General features: G+C 52.5%; 3 protein-coding genes across 8 annotated transcripts in view; 1 reads left to right on the forward strand and 2 right to left on the reverse strand.

Annotated features, from left to right (window-relative positions):
• Positions 1-1,646, reverse strand: part of KCNT1 (potassium sodium-activated channel subfamily T member 1) — a 76,590-nt gene extending 74,944 nt beyond the window's left edge. For 3 of the 5 annotated variants that reach the window (XM_027885891.1, XM_027885890.1, XM_027885888.1), the window contains exon 1: positions 1,457-1,645. In XM_027885891.1, the coding sequence (XP_027741692.1) occupies positions 1,457-1,587 (131 nt within the window). In that variant the 5' untranslated portion in view covers positions 1,588-1,645. Of the gene's footprint in view, positions 1-1,456 lie in introns of all 5 variants that reach the window. The other 2 variants (XM_027885889.1, XM_027885892.1) reach the window with 2 other exon arrangements.
• LOC114058488 (putative UDP-GlcNAc:betaGal beta-1,3-N-acetylglucosaminyltransferase LOC100288842) lies at positions 1,586-10,143 on the forward strand. Its single transcript, XM_027885887.1, has 3 exons — positions 1,586-1,837; positions 8,225-8,252; positions 8,875-10,143. The coding sequence occupies exons 1-3, from the start codon at positions 1,586-1,588 to the stop codon at positions 9,996-9,998; spliced, it is 1,404 nt and encodes a 467-aa protein (XP_027741688.1). The 3' UTR covers positions 9,999-10,143.
• A 1,632-nt stretch (positions 10,144-11,775) lies between these two features.
• Positions 11,776-17,620, reverse strand: PSMD5 (proteasome 26S subunit, non-ATPase 5). Of its 2 annotated transcripts, XM_027885901.1 has the most exons (11): positions 17,448-17,620; positions 17,165-17,309; positions 16,593-16,706; positions 16,084-16,212; positions 15,515-15,624; positions 14,991-15,133; positions 14,376-14,567; positions 14,079-14,188; positions 13,495-13,635; positions 13,061-13,192; positions 11,776-12,409 (listed from the first exon to the last, which is right to left on the reverse strand). In XM_027885901.1, exons 1-11 carry the CDS (start codon positions 17,618-17,620, stop codon positions 12,311-12,313), a joined length of 1,488 nt encoding a protein of 495 aa, XP_027741702.1. In that variant the 3' UTR covers positions 11,776-12,310. The 2 variants fall into 2 exon arrangements, with proteins under 2 accessions (XP_027741702.1, XP_027741700.1); XM_027885899.1 differs by lacking the exon at positions 11,776-12,409 and having other exon boundaries at positions 12,492-13,192.
• Positions 17,621-17,933: the final 313 nt, after the last annotated feature.

Genomic DNA, 17,933 nt, shown 5'->3' on the forward strand with positions numbered 1-17,933 from the left:
AAGCGATGGCATTTCAACCTCCCCGCAGCCCGAGGGGGTTAGAAACACATCGAGCTGCATGATCATAATTATGAAACAAAGCTCTTCTATTCAGATTGAAAGAGACAGGCGGGAGGACCTCGGAGCAAGGATTTTGTTGTGCTTTAGATGAGGATAAATGACCCTGGGTGTAATGAGGAGCAATTAATCATCACCCTGTAAGGCTGGAGTGGGGAACCCTCCGCGAGCCGTCGTCTCCAGCCTGATCCCTGATCTTCCCCCCCACACAGACACGTTCCACAAGCTCCTCGAGGGTGTCGTTTCTGCAAACACACCGAGCACAGCTGCAAAACGAGGCAGTTGGCTCTGGGGAAGGCAGCTTGCTCTGCAGACACCCTGGCGTGCCCAAGGCAGCCAAAGGGGGGGCTCAGGAGTGAGGAGGTCCTTGGGCACGCTGGGCATTGTGCCTCTGCCAAAGGGGACAGCAGGGGCGATCATGAGGCACTTAATCCCCAAACCCAACACTAAGTGATCTCGCTACTCCTTCTTTTTTCACCTCTGTTTTTGGGAGTAAAAGACTGTTACCCTAAATCACAGCGAGCAGATGCCAACGCAGAAAACCCCAGCTGAGCAGCCCAGGGCACAAACCCAGCCAAGGTCCTCATCTGCCAAGCACGAATTGATATGCAGACACTTCACTTGCTCATTTGAGCTGACATTTGATGAGTGTGACAGTCATAAGGACCGCACTAGAAAATTTAATCAGAACAATGATAATATAAAGGATTTATGAGGAAAAGCTGGGACTCTTCAGCAATGAGCACTCGTTCCCATGGGAGAAGCAGCTGCTGCTGCCGGGCACAAGAGGAGCAGAGTCCCTGTGATGCCCTCGAGCAGCTCTTCCCCTCCACACCGCAGCCCCTCCCTCAGACTGGACATTGGAACTTTGGCACGAAACCAGCCCAAAGCCGGAGCAGGGGCTGTGATGCAACTGTGGAAATGTAGGGTTTTCCCTGCGTGTGTTTTCAACCCTTGGCTTTGGTGTGGTTTCAGGGCTCAGCCAAACCCTGCCCGACCAACACGCCCCGAGCGTGGCCTCGGTCCGTGCTGGGCTCGACGGAAGAGCAGCACCCTCCCCTCTTCCAAAGAAAGACGTGACCGGGAACTGCTCGGGGGTCTCCAAACACCCCTTCCTCGCGCCCAGGCAGCCCCCGACTGCTCCATTCCCGAGGTGCTGTGCCCGGAGGGGCGTTCGCAGGGCCCCCCAACCAGGCCTGGAAGCGCCGCCCAAACTTTCCCCCACGCTCGGGGCACGGGGAGTGCGGGGGGCGTGCGGGTCGGGGGTCCTGCCAGTCCCACCCGGGAGGGGAAGGGGCTTCCCCGGCTGCACGAGGGGGGCTCCCCCACGACGGCGGCACAGGCAGAGCCCCCAGATGTGTCCCCCCCCCTCCCCATCCCACCGCGGCACCCCCGGTACCTGTGCGCGCTGCCATCGTCGTACACGAAGGAGCGGTTGGTGTAGCACTCGGGGCAGAGCGGCCGCCCCTCCGCCGGCCCCGCCGGTTTGTAGATGCCCTGCAGGCTCCGCTCCTCGCCCGAGAACGGCATGGGCGCAGCGGCGCGGGGCCCCGGCGCGGCGAGGCGGGGCAGGGCATGGGCGGCCCGCACGGCCGGGGGCGCGGGCCGGGGGCTGCCGGCTGCGGGCAGAGCCTGCGCCGCCGTCCCGCTCCCGGTGCCGCTGCCGGTGCCCCGCGCCCATCACGGCTCGCCCCGCAGCAGCGCGCGGGCAGCGCGGGAGCTCCGCATGGCGGGGCCGGGCGGAGCCGCGGGGAGCGCGGCGGGGCGCGGGCGGCAACAGGTGCGGGGCGGAGCGGGCCGGGGGCGGCACCGGGCGGGGCCCCCCTCGGACCCCGCCCCGGCCCCGCGACCCCCAGGGAGGGAGTCGGTGACCCCCGGGGGGCTTTGCTTGCTTTATTTTTTTTTTCCTTATCCCCCTTCCTTTTCCCCTTTCCCCCCTTCCCTCTTCCCTTTCTTTTCCCTTCCCCCTTTCCTTTTTCCCACCTTTCCTCCCCCCTCTTCCTTTTTCCCTTTCCCTTTTCCCTCTCCTCCCCTCTGCGTTTTCCTTTCTTCTTTTCTTGATTTTTCTTTTATCTTTATTTCCTTTTTCTTTTTTTTCCCCCCCCACTTCGGTTTTCTTTTCTACTTCCCACACAAATATTTGCGCCTCGGGGTTGTGCCAAACGCAAACAGCCGGGCCGAGCCGCTGCCTGCGGGGAATTCCTGTGCCGTGCTGCGCGCCCGGGCCGGGGGCGTTCATCTTCCAGGGGGGCCCTGCTGCAACAACACGGCCCCGCTGGGGGATGGCCCCAGCCCAGGGACAGCGGGATCCGCCTGGAAACGAGCCGGCTGGCTGCAAGGAAAGGGTTAACGGGGTGGACACGAGGTGCCTTCTCTCCCGTCCAAGTTCAGCCCCAGGAGTCAGGAGGTGCCACCTGTAATGAGGTGGCCAAGTACAAAGTGCCCCAAAACTGCGTCCCCCCCATCGTGGGCCAGATGTGAACGAACAGCTGCAAACCGAGCAGCTCCCACCGCGCGCCACCACCCAAAACACCAAACCCTGATTCACTCACACACCCCCCCCCGGGGAGGTGACACCACTCAGGCCGGAGCTGCTTCCAGAGCGGTGTTTTCTCTCCATCAGCTCCCCCTGACCCCGGGGTACCCCCACCCTCCCCACCCACTGCTCCCGGGACACCCGGGCCTTGGATCCCACGGTGCCCTCCGGCTGCCCCAGCCCCCGCTCCAGAGGGAAGGGTCCACTCCGAGGCTCTTCCCAGCTTCTCGCCAGGACCAGACACTTTGTTTCTCCCGCAGCACCTCTTCTTCCTCCTCTCCCTCCATATGGACTCTCCTACACAGGGAGTCATTGGAGAGAAAAGCAATTAATACTCCCCGTGCAATCCCCCCGAGTGATGCTTCCCGACCCATCCCGCTTTTAAGTGGGAAGGTTATTCTTCATTCACTAATTGCCTGACATTATCTGGTGCAAATCGTTAACGTGCAGCTCCGGGAGGAGGGGGCGGGTGGCACGGAGCGTATTGACATGCTGGGTGATAACACAGGCGTGGGGGAGGAATTCTTTAAAAACAGTTACGGGGGGTGGGGACGGGGAGCAAAGAGGAAAATGAAAGAGAAAGAGCCAGAAGGGAACGTCCCCATCCAAATCCTGGAGCTCGAGCAGTGAAGGGGGGCTTGATCCTTGGTGGGATCCTACCCAAGGAGAGCCCTTGTCCTGGGGACTGCTCCCAGCTCCAGCTCGATTCCCTGCACCCCCAAAGCCAAGGGGGAGGTGGGGGAAGGCACAGCAGCATGCTCAGCGAAGGCAGCATTCAGCATTTTGGGGGCAGGGGTCTTGGTTGAGCTTGTCCTCCCTGCCTGCCCAGGTGCAGTGCTTCCCAAAATGCCATCGGTGCTACAAATCCTCTTTTCCAAAGAGGGAAATTAAGTCACCCTTATTTCACATGCCTACTACAGGACACTCCCTCCTCCTCTGGACTCCCACAGCCCCCACAGCTCTGCTGGGGAGCCCCTTCTGCATCCTCACATTCCCACCCCAGCCCGGAGCAGGAGAGCGCAGATCCCGAGCCCGGCAGGGAGCGAGCAGCGCCAGGGAACGGGCACATCCAGGGATGCCATTTGCAGGGCCATGTGCTGCATGGAACACACGAGCTCTCCAGAGCACAGCCAGGCTGGGGGAGCGGCACGGGGGGGGCAGCTGGGAACGGCATCCCCCCAGTCTGAGATCCCCCAGGGGTCCAGCAGATCACTGCTCCAGGAGGGGCTGGCACAGGGCAGGGAGACTCAATTCGGCTGTTTCTGTGTCTGGGAGAGCAATAAATAAATCTGTGGGAGGCAAAAATGGGATGAGTCAGAGACAGGAGGGAGAGAGAAAGTCATCTTTCTGCTGAGCACATTACCCGAGTCCAGCTCACCGTGGTGCTCCAGGGACTGGTGTCCGAGGGGGTCCTTGTCCCACTCGAGCTCCCTGATGACCGCGAGCACCCTGCCAGAGGCTGATGGGGGACAGTGGGAGCCTTGGCCAAGGCTAGGAGAGCTGCAGCCCCCTTCCCAGCCCTGGGGCACCAGTGGGGGCACAGCTGGATCCATCCAGCACCTCAGGACCTGGAGAGGATGGGCTGGGGCATTGCCCGAACCCCAGGACCTGCCTCCAGCTCCCCTTTCCCTCCCTGAGCTTGGGCAGCTTTGCCTTTCTGGGTGCATCACCCAGACACACGTGGAACCCCCACCAGCCCTGGAGGGCCCCAGGAGAAATGCCCCAGGTGCTGCCCAGCACCCAGAGGGGCCGGGGAATTGGGAATAGCGGCACTGGATCCGCTCCCAGCTGTAAATGGATTGACCGCAGTCAAAGCACAGCCGGACTCAAGGCCCCGACGCTGCTGCCGATGTTGTGCGTGTCAAAGGAATTTCATGGGAATCTCGACCTGCCAGGCACACATCCAGCATGAGCCTGGCTCCAGGGAATGAAAGGGCAAAGCACCCTCACAGCACACTGCGAGAATGAGCAACAACAGGGGGACTGCTGGGCCGCTGCAAAATAAACAGCTTCTCTCTCAAGGTGGCATCTTGGCGAGGAGAACCCCATGGCCTCACAGCTCCACATCTTCCACAAGTTCATGCTCTCTCCACTCTCAGCTCATGTTCAGCTCAGCATTTCCAGACACACGGCGGGGATGTCTCTATCCGGGAATACAGAGGTAGGTAGCTGTCAAAGCTGTCATTGATCTCAAGAAGTAATAATCAAACATGCCAAACAAAAAGAGTCAGCTCTGGAACTCCGAGACTGATATCTGCAAAGAAAAAAAAAAAAAAAAAGAATGCAGGGAACTTGGCTGTAAAAACCTGGGTTTAGTGTCGTCAAGTGGGCCATTAAAGCAGAGGCAAAGACACCTTCACCTGCACACCAGGAGCTGTTTGGCTGGTGTGTCAGTGCTCGGGTTCCTCGGCTTGGCTTTCAGGTTTCTACTTATATTTAACACCCAAAGGGACATTAAATATCAAAACCAAGCGAACCACACTCTGTGGAACTCTTACAGAGCCCCCTCTTCCGTCATCCCCCAGACCCCCTGGAGAAGGTGAGGTGAAGAACTGCCTGCAAAAGCTGAATCATCTCTTCGAGCACAAACATTGCCATTAGGTGACTAAGACCAAAACAGCCGTCTCTGCTTCTTGCAAGTGATGCTGTTATTAAAAACCAGACAAGTCCCTCGTGCTCTCAGGTGTGTGTGAAACCCTGCAAAAGGCAGGTTGGAGCAGTGGGGACCCTGGGAGTGCTTTGTGTTCCCAGAGCATCCCATCTGGGGACTGGTAGGATGACAGGGGGTCTGACCTGTAAAATAAGCCCAGTGTCTCCATGAGGGCACAGGGAACACCTTGTGGAAAGGGATGTTGTGCCAGAAAAGCTGCCTGTGGGAATCAACCCATCTTTTGGGAAGAGCCTGAGAGCTGGGGGAACTGTGGGGCATGGAGAGGGGTGTCCACCCTGCAGGGAAGGACAGGGCTCAGCACAGAGCAACCACACAGACACCTGGGGCAGGCTGGGCTCAAGTTTTTATATCTGAACAGATTTATATTGAGGGGAAAAAAACCGATTTTCACTGGATTTTCCCAACAAATCCCATCCATCCACCCTCTCCTGCACCAGCGCCTGAGAACGGTGCGTCATCCGAAGCCTTCACATTCTCACGAAGCAGAGTCAAGCAGAACAGAAACCAGCCAGGCTCTGCTTCCCCCTTCCAAATGTTCCCAGCACTGGGAGGGAAGCCAGGAGGCTTTAGGAGATGTTTGAAGAAGCTGTGGGTTCGGCTGCTCCTCTCAGCGTGTTGCCCCACCCTGCCTGCCCCGGGCACCTCCTGCTCCACAGCATCTCCCCCTGCCCTCCTGGAACCTCTGCTCTGCTCTTTGGATCTGGCAGAAGGTCATGGCTCTTCCTCTCAAAAAAAAAAAAAATCAAACTCCAAACATCCTTCAATTTGAGCACTCACAGCTTTAGGGTAGCTCAGGTTGTGTGCAGAGTTACTGGTACATTCCTGCTCCCATAATGAGGTTTGCCTGGACATAAAATTCAAGGAAAATGTGAAAACATCTCACATAAAGCAAATTATAGCCCTGTGGCTCAGGAAAACCTGCTTTCCTGGCTGTTTCCCTAATTTACACCTACAGGATTGCGCAGGGTTTCAGTGCAGCTGTAGGGACACCATTCCTAACCCCAGGGACCTGACTTCAGCCACTCGGGGATCCTGAATTCCCTCTTCTTCAGGAAACTCTGGGCTCTCCCCGGGAGTGAGGATTTCCCTGAAAGAGCTTCACTTTACCCATCTGAAAAGTGAGACGAGGTCACACATGGGTGTCACATTGCCCTGAATCCTGGGTTTGAAGGTGATGGAGGGATCGCCCCCAGGCAGACTCCCTGGAACTCCCACATCAGCTACTTCACCCTTCAAGGAGTCTTTTCCTCGCCGTTCCTCAGCTTTCTCCTGGTGGGACTCAGCCAGGCTCTATGGAGAAACAAAACCCCACATCTGAGAGCTGCCCGTGCTGTGGTTGGGGAGTGTTAATAGTGCAGATGTGGCATCAGAGCTCCTGCTGCCCCCACAAAGCAGAGCTGCAGAAATGACTGGAGCAGCGCTGCAAGCACCATGCTGGGCCTAATTGCCACAGGGATGATACACAGATGGGGTGTATAATTATTATTTTATCGTTATTCTAAGGACACACCATTTTTTAATGGAAGGGGTTTCATACACTCAGTACTTATTTGCTCATTAACATCTTCAGAGCGCTGCTTTTTTTTTTTTTCCCCAGGATGGGTACCTGGGGGGGGGGCAGTGCTGTATTATTGTACATGAAAGGGGTCTCCTTCTTAGCTTTTTCCTTCAGAGCAAACACTGAACTGACACTTCCTGTGCTGACAGCTCAGCTCCCCAGGCTTCAAAGCACAACTTTGGGGAAGATTTCAGAGTGTGAGGCTGCTCCAGATGATGAAGCTGCAGCCCAGCTGACACACAGGCTCTGGGAAATGAGTTCTCCCTCTTTTTGGGAAGCCTAAAGCAGGAGATCCACACTGGGATGTGTTTGGGGGTCTTTCAGAGGGGCAGGATGCACTTCCAAGCTGTGAGCACATTTTGAGGAACTGTTTTCTTCCGCAATTCCTTTTGCTCCCTGTGTTTTCCCAAACACAGCTGGGAGAGCTGAGGGGCTCAGCCAGAGCTGGGGGATTAACCCTGGACATCCCCAAGCCAGAAATCAAAGCTCTGCTCCATCTCTCTGGGTCATTTGGCTGATCCAGGCTCCCCTAGGGATGCTTGAGGGAGGTTTGGAATGATCAGAGCTAAGCTAAGCCAAACCACAGCAGCACCGTGTCCCCTCCTTGCACCCGTTCACCCAAGGAGGCAGGAACAGAAACACACCCTGACCTACGAGACACCTTTCCAAAACCAAAAAGAAATCTGATTTCCCTGTTCCCACGTGGAGGCTGGAGTTCCCGGTCGTGTTGATGAGGACTGACCCCTCCCACCTCAATTCCCCATCAAACAGCACCGTTGCCACCGTCCCCTGGGGACCCACCAGCCCCTCTCCCCTCGGAGCTCCGCAGGCTCCACAGACCCTCTGCCAAACCCAACTCTCCCCCCTGCTGACACCTCCATCCTGTTTGTGGTGTCTTTGGCACTTCCCCCTCCAGCACTTCCAGTCCCCTGCAGCTTCCCCAGCCCAGCCCAGGCCTGAGCCAACAGTAACACATGGAAGCTCCTGGAAACCCTGGCAGGAGCCTGTCCAGGGGCAGAGCTCCATGTGCTGGGAACAGCCTGGCCCAGCAGCACCCACAGCCTCGGGGTGTCCCCCACACTCCCCCTCCAAGGCAAACCCACCCCAAACCCCCCACTCAGGAGGTGCAGAGTGCTCAGAGCAGGGATCTCCCACCGAGGATTGGGAATCACCACGAAACACAACCCCAAACTCCGGCAGCAAAGGGCACATCAACAAACAGCTTCACAGCAGCACCAGGGACCCCTTTTACCAAGGGAGCCCCAGCAGTTCCTTCATTTATTGCTGAGACCCCACCCCAGGCATCAGAAATTAATCAAGGGCAAGGCCAGGGGTTTGTTCCCTTTGTTTTCTGCGGCTGCAACACGATCACCCCCCCCGGGATCATCTTTCCTCCTTCCAGACAGCTGAGGGGAAGCCACAGCCCGCAGGTACCGGGCAGTAACTGGATCCTGCAGACCCAGATACGGGCACTGCCAGGCACAAACTGCCCACACAGCCCCTGCTGCAGGGACAGCTCCCACCACCATGCAGGTAAGTGCTTCAGCCTCCTACAGCTTTCCTGGCATGGGGTGGGTTGGAAGGGAGGCTAAAGATCATCTTGTTCCACCCCCTGCCACGGGTAGGGACACCTTCCATGAGTCCAGGTCACTCCAAGCCCCACTCAGCCTGGATTCTTACCCTGCCAGCTCCCCTAGGGCAGTGTGAGGCCATAAGAAAGTTCTCCTTCAAGGACATGAATTACCATTACAGGTCCTCAACGGCCCCTCAGGCCTTCGGTAACAGCTTAAAAACAGTCAGAAAATATTAATAGCAGGTTATTCCTTACTCTTTCCACACATGGAAAGGCACAAAAAGAAGCCTTCTGAACCACAACGTGGTAATGTCCTTCCCAGCTTGGGATGTGGCTGTGCCACAGACACATTCCTTTAGATTCCTCCTGTTTCTAGGAGAAGAAGAACTTTAACAAATGCAAAGACCACGGTCTAAAAGCTGTGACTGATGTTATAAAATGCAGGAAAGCCTTTTTGTTGGAGTGGCAGGAGAACTGAGTGTCGGTGCCTTCCCTTCCCCAGCCGACACTCTGCAGGCTCCGCACTCACCAGTGGTGCTTCATCCTCTTCAACCTCCTGCTTTTCCACCTGCTGCTCTTCGGGGCAGATCTACTGGAGGAGTATTTCCTGCGTTCCTTCCCTCTGGCCTACACCGATGCCAAGACTCTGGAGATCAGGGAGAGGGCCAGGAAGCTGGACACGGAGCCCCTCAAGGTCAACCTCTCTGGCAGGGTGAGCGGTGCAGTGACGTGCTCTGCCCAGGAGGTGTTTCTGCTCATCCTGGTCCACAGCAGCCCAGGGAACAGGACGAGGCGCGACAGGATCAGGCAGACCTGGGGGAACGTGACAGACACCGGGGGTTACACCGTCCTCACCCTGTTTGCTGTGGGAAAGGCAGCTTCAGAAAGCACGCAGCTGGAGGTCAGTGAAGAGGCTCAGCAGCACAGGGACATCATTGAAGGCACTTTCATCGATTCCCCACAGACACAGACACAGAAGATGCTGCTGAGCGTGGAGTGGACGGTGACTTTCTGTCCCCGGGCCAGATTTATCCTCAAAGCAGACGAGGACGTGTTTGTGGGCGTTGCAAGCCTGGCTGGGTACCTGCTGAGCTTAACCCAGCTAGAGGACATCTACCTGGGGCGGGTCGTTCACCAGGGAGTGCCTGACAGGGCCCCCCACAGCCCTGCCTTCGTTCCCACCCACGAGTATCCCGAGCAGTTTTTCCCGGATTTCTGCCAGGGCAGCGCCTTCGTCATCTCCCAGGACGTCGCCCGCAAGGTTTACGTGGCTGCCCAGGAGGTGCCACCGGCAGTGCCCCCGGATGTTTTTGTGGGAATCTGTGCTAAGAGAGCTGGAATCACTCCCATGCACAGCTCCCGCTTTTCCGGGGGAAGGCACATCAGCTACAACCGCTGCTGCTACAAATTCATCTTCACCTCTTCCAACGTGAAGGAGGACGAGCTATTGAAAGCCTGGCAGGAAACAAGCAGGGGGGAAGATTGTTCCTTGCTGGAAACCTACTACAGCCTGGTGTCCTGCAGGGTCCTGACCTACATTGACAAGTTCAAACAGTTCAACTTGGACAGGATAAAACACGAGGTTCTTCATCTTGTCAACTAGGGTTTAGATTTGGCGAAGAAAGGCTGGATTTTCTTTTAGCAGCTGCTTTATCCTGTAGGATTGGATAGGAATCCGTAGCAAAGTTAGGTCTCCTCCCTTCAATAGCAAATGAATTCCCAGGGCTGCAGTGTGTGACAGCAGCAGAACTGGATGTTCCCTATGTAATGCATGCATATAAGTAAAGTAGAGTATTCCAAGAAAGTCTGTCTGTCTCCAGTGTTTTTCAGACTTCTGAGTCCTCAAAGCACCTTCTACATTTTTCACCCAAGTGAGGCATCACCTACTTCCAAAGAATTTTGTACCCAAGGGGAAGCTTTCCACCCACAGAAGGAGCTGGTTTACAGCACCAGGGAAAGGAGAGGAACACACACTGAGCCAGCATGGAAACGGCTCAGGGAGATTCCAGGCAAGAAATCCAACTTGCCTGGTAAAGAATCATCTATCTCTGTCAGTCATGACATCAGAGCACACTGACAAGGCAGCTCCAGGACACAACAGCACCACCAGCAGCGAGGTCAGAACAGACTCACCACAAACTGGTAACACCAACGTGATTCAAAATGTAAAAATTCCCCAGCGTAGGAACAAATCCCAGAACACAAAACCCACTCACACCTCCCTCCTCCAGATGAACTCTCTCAGGTCCACTCTTCGTCCTAGAGCTGTGAGACACCCAGGATGTACCTCTGAGAGCCCCAGCTCCTCTTCCAGCTGGGATTAAAGGTGTGTTGCCAAGGACCCACAATTCTGAAATCCCAAGTTATGCTGCTTGTTACCCTTGGCCAAGTGTTGAGTTTCAGTTTGGGTTTGGTTTGTTCTTCAAACCAAAAGTTTAGAGTGTAACCTCAGTTCTCCTTCTCCAACACTCCATTTCTGGTTTTTCCTCCGCTATCTCCACCTGTTTCTTTAAAGAGGGGATGACAGAGACACTTTTATTTTCCATTTCTATCAGCCACAGCAGCATGTAACCCATATGGCAACGTACAGCATGGGCAGGGAACTGCAAGTGGAAAAATAAGGGGGAAGTGGGTGATCAATTGATCAATAAAACAAAGCATATGTGCATACATAAAAAAAAAAAACAACAAAAACAACCAAACCTTGTTTGGCATCTCTGCCTGTTCTAAAATATTGTCTTTGGCAAGTGTACCATGCAAAGCAGATGCTAAAGAATGAGCACACAGAGTGGCCTTCAAAAGCAGCAGCTGAAAACACACATGGAGGAGACTCATGAATTGCAGAAAAGGTTTATATATTGATTTCTTTTACTGAGGTTTTTAGCATATATGGCTCATACAGAGCGACCAGCACACAAAGCCACCTAAAATAACAAAGCTGAACTGCCCCAAACAAGTGCAAAGGAAGGGCTTCTGCACTCTTTTCATTTCCTTGTCAGTGCTTTGATGTTTTTGCTGGATGCAGGACTCGGGAAGCTCCACGTTCTCTGTTTACAAACAAGACGCTGTGGCACATTTCTCACCAGCAGGTGTTTTTGGGGCACGTTTTTGGGGTGAAAGCAGCAGCAGGGTCATGGAGGAGAACAACTTCAGTCCATCTTGGAGCAGCAAGGCAGATCAGTCCTCCCAGACACTCAGCAAACACGAAGGGATCCTCCCCAGCTCCTCTGAGCCCACTGGCACTCCTTGGCAGCGATTTTTGGCAACAGCAGCTGCACCTCTGCTTCCCACAGGCCAGGAGAGAGCTCCTGCATCACTGGCTCCTCCTGCTCCCCTGGCAGCACAGGGACAGGGGGGGAGCATCCCAGAATTACCCCTGACTGCCACATCACTAAAAACAGACCCCAAAGTGCTAATTCCATGGTTTGTTATGCTCTCCCCAGCTATTCCTCCAACATGTCCTCAACAGAAATAATATCAGCCTTTGATATAAAGTACACTTATGGACAAAGACACCTCTTGATTCTCCCCCACAGTTATCTGACACCTTCAAGATTCCAGCTTCCTAAGGAACATTTCCATCCTCCTGCTTCATTCACACCCTTAAACACAAAAGTTTCGTGTTCTTATCCTTTTAACTCAGGCAATTAAAATCATATGTTTCTTTAAATAACATTTTAAAAAAAAATCATCTCTGTTAAAAAATAGTACAAACAATTAAAGATTTGGTTCTGAAGGAGCCTTGCAGTGCTCCAGCTCAGGCTGCTTTTGAGCCACACCACGTTACAGCCGAGGGAGGCAAAGCTCCAGTTCGGTTTGATCCACTCCAGCATTGATTTGTTTTCAAAAAAGGGCTCCAGGGTTTGTTGTTTAAATCCTCAGCATCGAATGTAAACAATATTTCGGGTTATTTATTCAAGCAAGACTCACAGCCAGCAGGTTGAGAAACAGAAGGGAATCCAGTTCATACTCCCTCATGTGGACAGAGTGGGGCTTATTCTCAGCATCAGGATTCTGACAGGACAAAGGGGGTGTTCCACGCAAGTGCCAACTTTGGCAGATATAAAAAAAAGAATTATTTTAATTAAAAAAAAAGAAAAAGAAGAGAAAAACTCTGGCAGCATCTGAGGTTACAAACCTCAAGGTGTTCTAGTGTTTGGGGTTTTGCCCCTTTTTTTAACTGAACTGGAACCTACCGAGAAAACACGACGGGAACTCCAAATCCAACAACAATTTAACCAACCACCAACAAATCCTGCAAACTCAAACACAGGCAGTAGTTGGGAAGTGCAGCAGTTGGGAAGTGCTTTACACCTGGCTTGTCTCATGACAGCAACACAGGGAATTCTGCCGTGACATTTACGGGGAAACATCAAATAGGCTTTAAATTTGCTCTCGTGACTCGTTTCAGAGTCAAAATATCCTCCCATTCCTTTACAGAGACAATCTGAAGACACTCCAGGGGGGAGAGTCTTTACACCTTGTACCTCACCACCTGTTTCCTGGGTTGCCAGAGGGGGACCCGAGCCAGCAGTGCTGTTATTCTGCTCCTTCCACAGCTGTGGTAGAAACTGCCTTGACATAGTAAGGGCCCTCCTGCAAGTAAGCCCTGAGCCTCAGGTAATACTGATTGCCAAAGATCTCTGCAATGGTTTTGGAGTTTACCAGGGCCTTCACCAGTTCGTATTTAGCATCCTTGGAGGCTTTGTCAGGCTCCACAGATCTGTCCACAATGTACTCCACAAACCCTGGGCTCTGCAGCATCAGCTTCTGGGCCCATGGCTGGTTTGCAATGGCCTAAAAAAAAAAAAAACAAACCAAAAAAAAACAGAAGAGGTGTGGGAGAAGGGAAACATCTCGTTTTAAACCCCCCAAAAAGCAGTTACACATAGTAGGTTCTTTGGCAAACAGCCAAGGAGCAGGACAAATGAAATGAGATATTCATTGGACACAGTGGGACCACAACTCAAATCAAGCAGCAGGGTCTGACACTGCACAACAAGAAGTTCGTGGCCTTCACTTTAAAAAAAAATAAATAAACCTGAGCCTGAAGGGCAACACAATTCACTCCCTGATCTTCAAAAGCAAAAGGCACTTACAGTGAACACCCGTAAAGCCCCACAGTGCAGGTCAGGGAATGGCTGAGTGCTGATGCTCCTGAAGAGTTCCAGGGGCTGGCTGGACAGGGATGTGAACCAGGATTCTGTCATCCTTAAAAGGTCTTCTGTCTGCTGCTCTGGCTGCACAAATCACACCCAGAAGGGTTTGATTAGGGTGAGGAAAAGCTTTCAGGTTTTCATTGCATGTTCAAATGGTTTCCTCACACCATTAAACCCAAATCACTGGATCTAAAGAACACACACAGGCATTAGAGCAGTTGCCACCATCCCTTTGAGCACAAGGATGTTAAACCTGTTTATTCTCATTCCCTTGTCAGTAAAGTCTTGATGTTTTCCAAACAGAACATCTGGTTCCTTACAAACAAAGTCAGACCTTAAGCAAACAAATACATCAGGGAATCTCTAAACAGTACAATCAGTGGCTGCAGAAGAGCAGAAAGCATCACCTCTACCTAAGCCAGAAGCTTCTGAAGATCTCCTCACAATTACCCAGGTATAACAATAACAGTAATAATTTCATTCTTGTAGATTTAAAAGGAGAGAACAAACAAGCCCCAACTTACAGGCAAGTAAAGAAGAGCTGAGATGGCATCCAAGCAGCGCAGCCGTAGCTCCGTGGGGGCATTCTTGGCCTGGTGCCCTATTTTGCTCAACAGGTTTTGGAATCTACTCCCTTTCAAAACAAAAGCAAAGTGCTTTTAAATTAAGCCAGCCAGACCTCTACACGAGCACAGTGTTATCCCTCAGTCCCATCAGACACGTATTTATTAAGTAAATACATTTTCCGATTGCTTTTATACCAAATCAATTCACTCTTGTGTCATGCTGAGGGGGTTTTATTATAGGAAAAAGGTACTAACTGGTTTTCTGTAAAACCTGTTTGCCTTCCACATTTGATCCCAGGATTCCCAGCGTGTCCACAGCCACTCCAATCATGGTGGGATCCTGACTTTCTGCCATTTCAAAGACTTTCTCCATGAAGACAGGGTAGCGCTCACAGATCTGCTGGGGACTGTCGACAACTGCCAGGTTCCCAAAAAACTTCACAAACCCTGAGAGAACGAGACCAAAATGAGGCACTGAGGGGAGGAACAGTAACTTCAACGACAAAACTAAATGTGAGGTGGTTTTGTTGCTAAATCTGTGTTATCAGTGTGAACACTGTATAAAGACAGAACCAAAGAAACAGCCAAGATTTTGTCGGTTCCTCAATTCACAACCTTTACATTCCTAAAGAAATTCTACAATAACACAAACTCCAAAAGGTACAGCACTTGCCTGTGCTACCACTGTTAATGAGGACTATTCTTCAGGTGTCAATCTGTCCTTCAGCATTTTTTTATACATCCAATATTTTGATCACTTTCCCCATCCCATCTAATGTTCAAAAATTCACACAAAAGAGAGGCTCAACAACTCAACTCGTTAACAAAAGCAGGCAGCAAAGCCTGGAAACAAGAGGTGCGTGAGGTCACCTGGCAAATAGAAGCTGGAGAAAGGATCAGACTCTGCCCCAAGGATGATGTTTGAGATTTTGTCGATCACGCCCTGCTGAGCCAGGTACTGCCTGCCCTGGGGGGTGTGGGCCAGTGACGTCACCATCTCTATGCAGGTGGCTCTGGAACAAACAAACATTTATTTGGGGATCTTTTAGAGAGGGGTTGAAATATTCAATGATTAAGGAAAAAAAACAAACATATCTGTAAGACAAAATCCAAACAAAAAACCAAAAAAATCACCCCAATTATGCAAGCTCCTCCAAGCTCACTCAGCTCTTACTTGAAGTGTAGGAAAGAATTGAAAGTGTTCATGCTCAGCCAAACATTACAATTGTCACATCATCATGGGGAAGCTTCATCTCAGCTCTCAAATTAATCTATGAAGTATTTTACACTTGAGAAGAGGCAGAGAAAGCGTTTTCCTGCAAAGGGTTTTCACAAAACCCACACACAGATGTCTTTAAAGACTGAACATCAGAGTTTTACCAAGCCAAACATACCTGACCAGCACATCCTCTCCCGTGAGCTCCCCAATCAACTCAGCTATTAACCCACTGTTTGCACAGTAATTCAGGGACTCTGCTGACACTGCAGAAATCTCCACGATTAACTAAAGGGAAACAAATAAGAAAGGATGGTTTATAAAAACATTCTAATGATAGCAATTCACAGTAATGGCCAAACACACCCTATAATGCTGATTAATGTTATATATATTAAATAGAGAATTTCATGATGTTTTCACCATTAACCCAAATGTTTGCTGAAATCTTTTTCTAAGGAGTCCTAAGTTTACAGCCCACGTATTTTATTCCCATTCACAGCCAATCTTCCCTCTGCTATTCCCATTAAGCTCCAGAATAACTGTGTCATTCCTGCTTTACCATCCACCTCTAAACTGCCACCCGTGGCACCTCTCTCATCTCTTCCCTCCCTCCAGAACTTTCAACAGCACTTCATATGCAGAGGTTAAGAGACCACCACATCCAGCTGTGTGAATTTTACTCTCAGCAAGTGGTAAATGGTGATTTAAAAGCCATCAGCCCCTACCAGGGAGCTGCAGCCCCACCTCGTACACGCGGTAGCGAACGACGTCACTCGTGGCCATGACGTTCTTCAGGTCACTCAACAAACTGCTGACAAAGAGAGCCTCCAGACCTTCTTGTGTCTGGGCTATCCTGGACAGGGATTTGATGGCCTGGAAGCAAAAAAAAAAAAACAACAAAACAAAACAGGAGGTTGGTATTAAACAGTCAAAAAAAAAAAATCCAAGATTATCAGGCTTATGTTCTTTATTAAGTCTAGTTACACACTAATTTTTAATAACAACTCAGCTAGTTATGGTTATTGCCATCCAAGTCTCTGGCATTAAATTCTGACTTCCAAGTTCACTTTGGCACCAACACCTACTGGAAGATGACAGTTCTGGGTGTATTTTCTATCCCGACCAAGCGACTTCTCTTTTAATCAGAATCTTTCAGGCACCACCTTTCCCTCGGGGAAGGGCAGGAGCTGCTCACCTTGGACACGTGGAAAAGGTGGTTTGTGCAGAGGGATAAGCAACAAAGCCCATCTCACCTCCTTGGCCACTGCAATCTTCTCTCCCCCGATGCTGTTGATGATCTGCCGCAGCAGCTCGGGGCTGTTGAGAATTTCTGTGACAGCACCTGGGTCTTCAACAATCCTCCCAACCTGAGCAAAGAATTGGAGAGAACAACATGAGAGTGAGCTTTTTCCAAACCACAGTGTTTTTAAACCACAGGAAAGAGTCTTTGAAATCACTGCAACAAGTGCCAAGTCGCCACAGCCTCTTCCCCTTTGGTGTTTGCACAATATTGTTTATAAAGTATCCTGAATATTAAAATGTTGCTGTTTTTAATTCTTCCAGCACCTGCTGGTGGTGCTGGCCGGGAAAGCTTTAACCAGAAGGTTCATTCACAGGTTACTTTTGTCAAGACAGTTTTATACGTTATAATTGACACATCATAAAGCATGAAGGTGCTGCACAGTCATTATCCTAAAACGTGTCTGTAAAAGTACAATTCCTGCAGTGCTGTAGTGCTTTTATCACAAATTAGGGCATGAAACAGCAGTAAGAGCTGAGGGCTGAGCCAGCCTGGCTGCACACAGAGCTGGAGGAACCCCCGTACCTGGGCTATGGTGAGGATCTTCACGGAGTCCTCGGGGTGGCAAAGCCCTTTCTGCAGCTCTTCCCGGAGGTTCTGGATCACGTACAGCGGGTCCAGCGCCTGCAGGAGCCTCTCCAGGATGGACACACACGCGGACACCTGTTCCCTGAGCGGGATGGAGAGAAAAAAGACCGACTCGTGAGAGAGGGGGGGAAGACGAGGCTGTGTCAGCCGTGCTACCCCCACCCTGAGGGAGCCGGGGAGGAGCAGCAACAGCAGCGAGGGGGCGGAGGGGGCCGCTCACCGGTCATCGGCGCTGAGGAGGGCGAAGAGCGCTCCCAGGTGGTGCTCGCCGAGGCGGGCGCGGAGGGCGGCGAGCGGCACAGCCTGCAGGGCGACCCGCAGAGCCCGCAGCTCCTCGAGGGCCGCGTCCCGCCGGGCCGCCCGATCGAGCAGCTCCACCGCCGCCTCCGCCATCTTGCCCTCCGCCATGGCCGCCAAACATCGCGAGAGCTCCGCCCGCTTTGAGCAGGTGTCAGGCGGGGTTATCGCGAGATTTCCACAGCCCTTAGCAACGGCGCGGCGGTTGCTAAGGGCGCCTCTGGGGTCCGCCGTGTCAACACATGATTTGGCCCCGCCTCTTTTGGGGGCGTGGTCAATATGGGCGTGGCCCCGATGATTGACGTGGCGTGGCCTCGCTGAGGGGTTGGGGGGGGGGGTTCGACCCCCCCCAGAAGGGGGTTTTGGGAAAACCGGGATAAATGGCTTTGTCCAGGGTTGGGAAGGGCAT

This window comes from Empidonax traillii, unplaced genomic scaffold (assembly GCF_003031625.1).
Source record: "Empidonax traillii isolate 1590-97213 ecotype Southwest subspecies unplaced genomic scaffold, ASM303162v1 scaffold174:size915687, whole genome shotgun sequence".
Taxonomy (NCBI): Eukaryota; Metazoa; Chordata; class Aves; order Passeriformes; family Tyrannidae; genus Empidonax; species Empidonax traillii.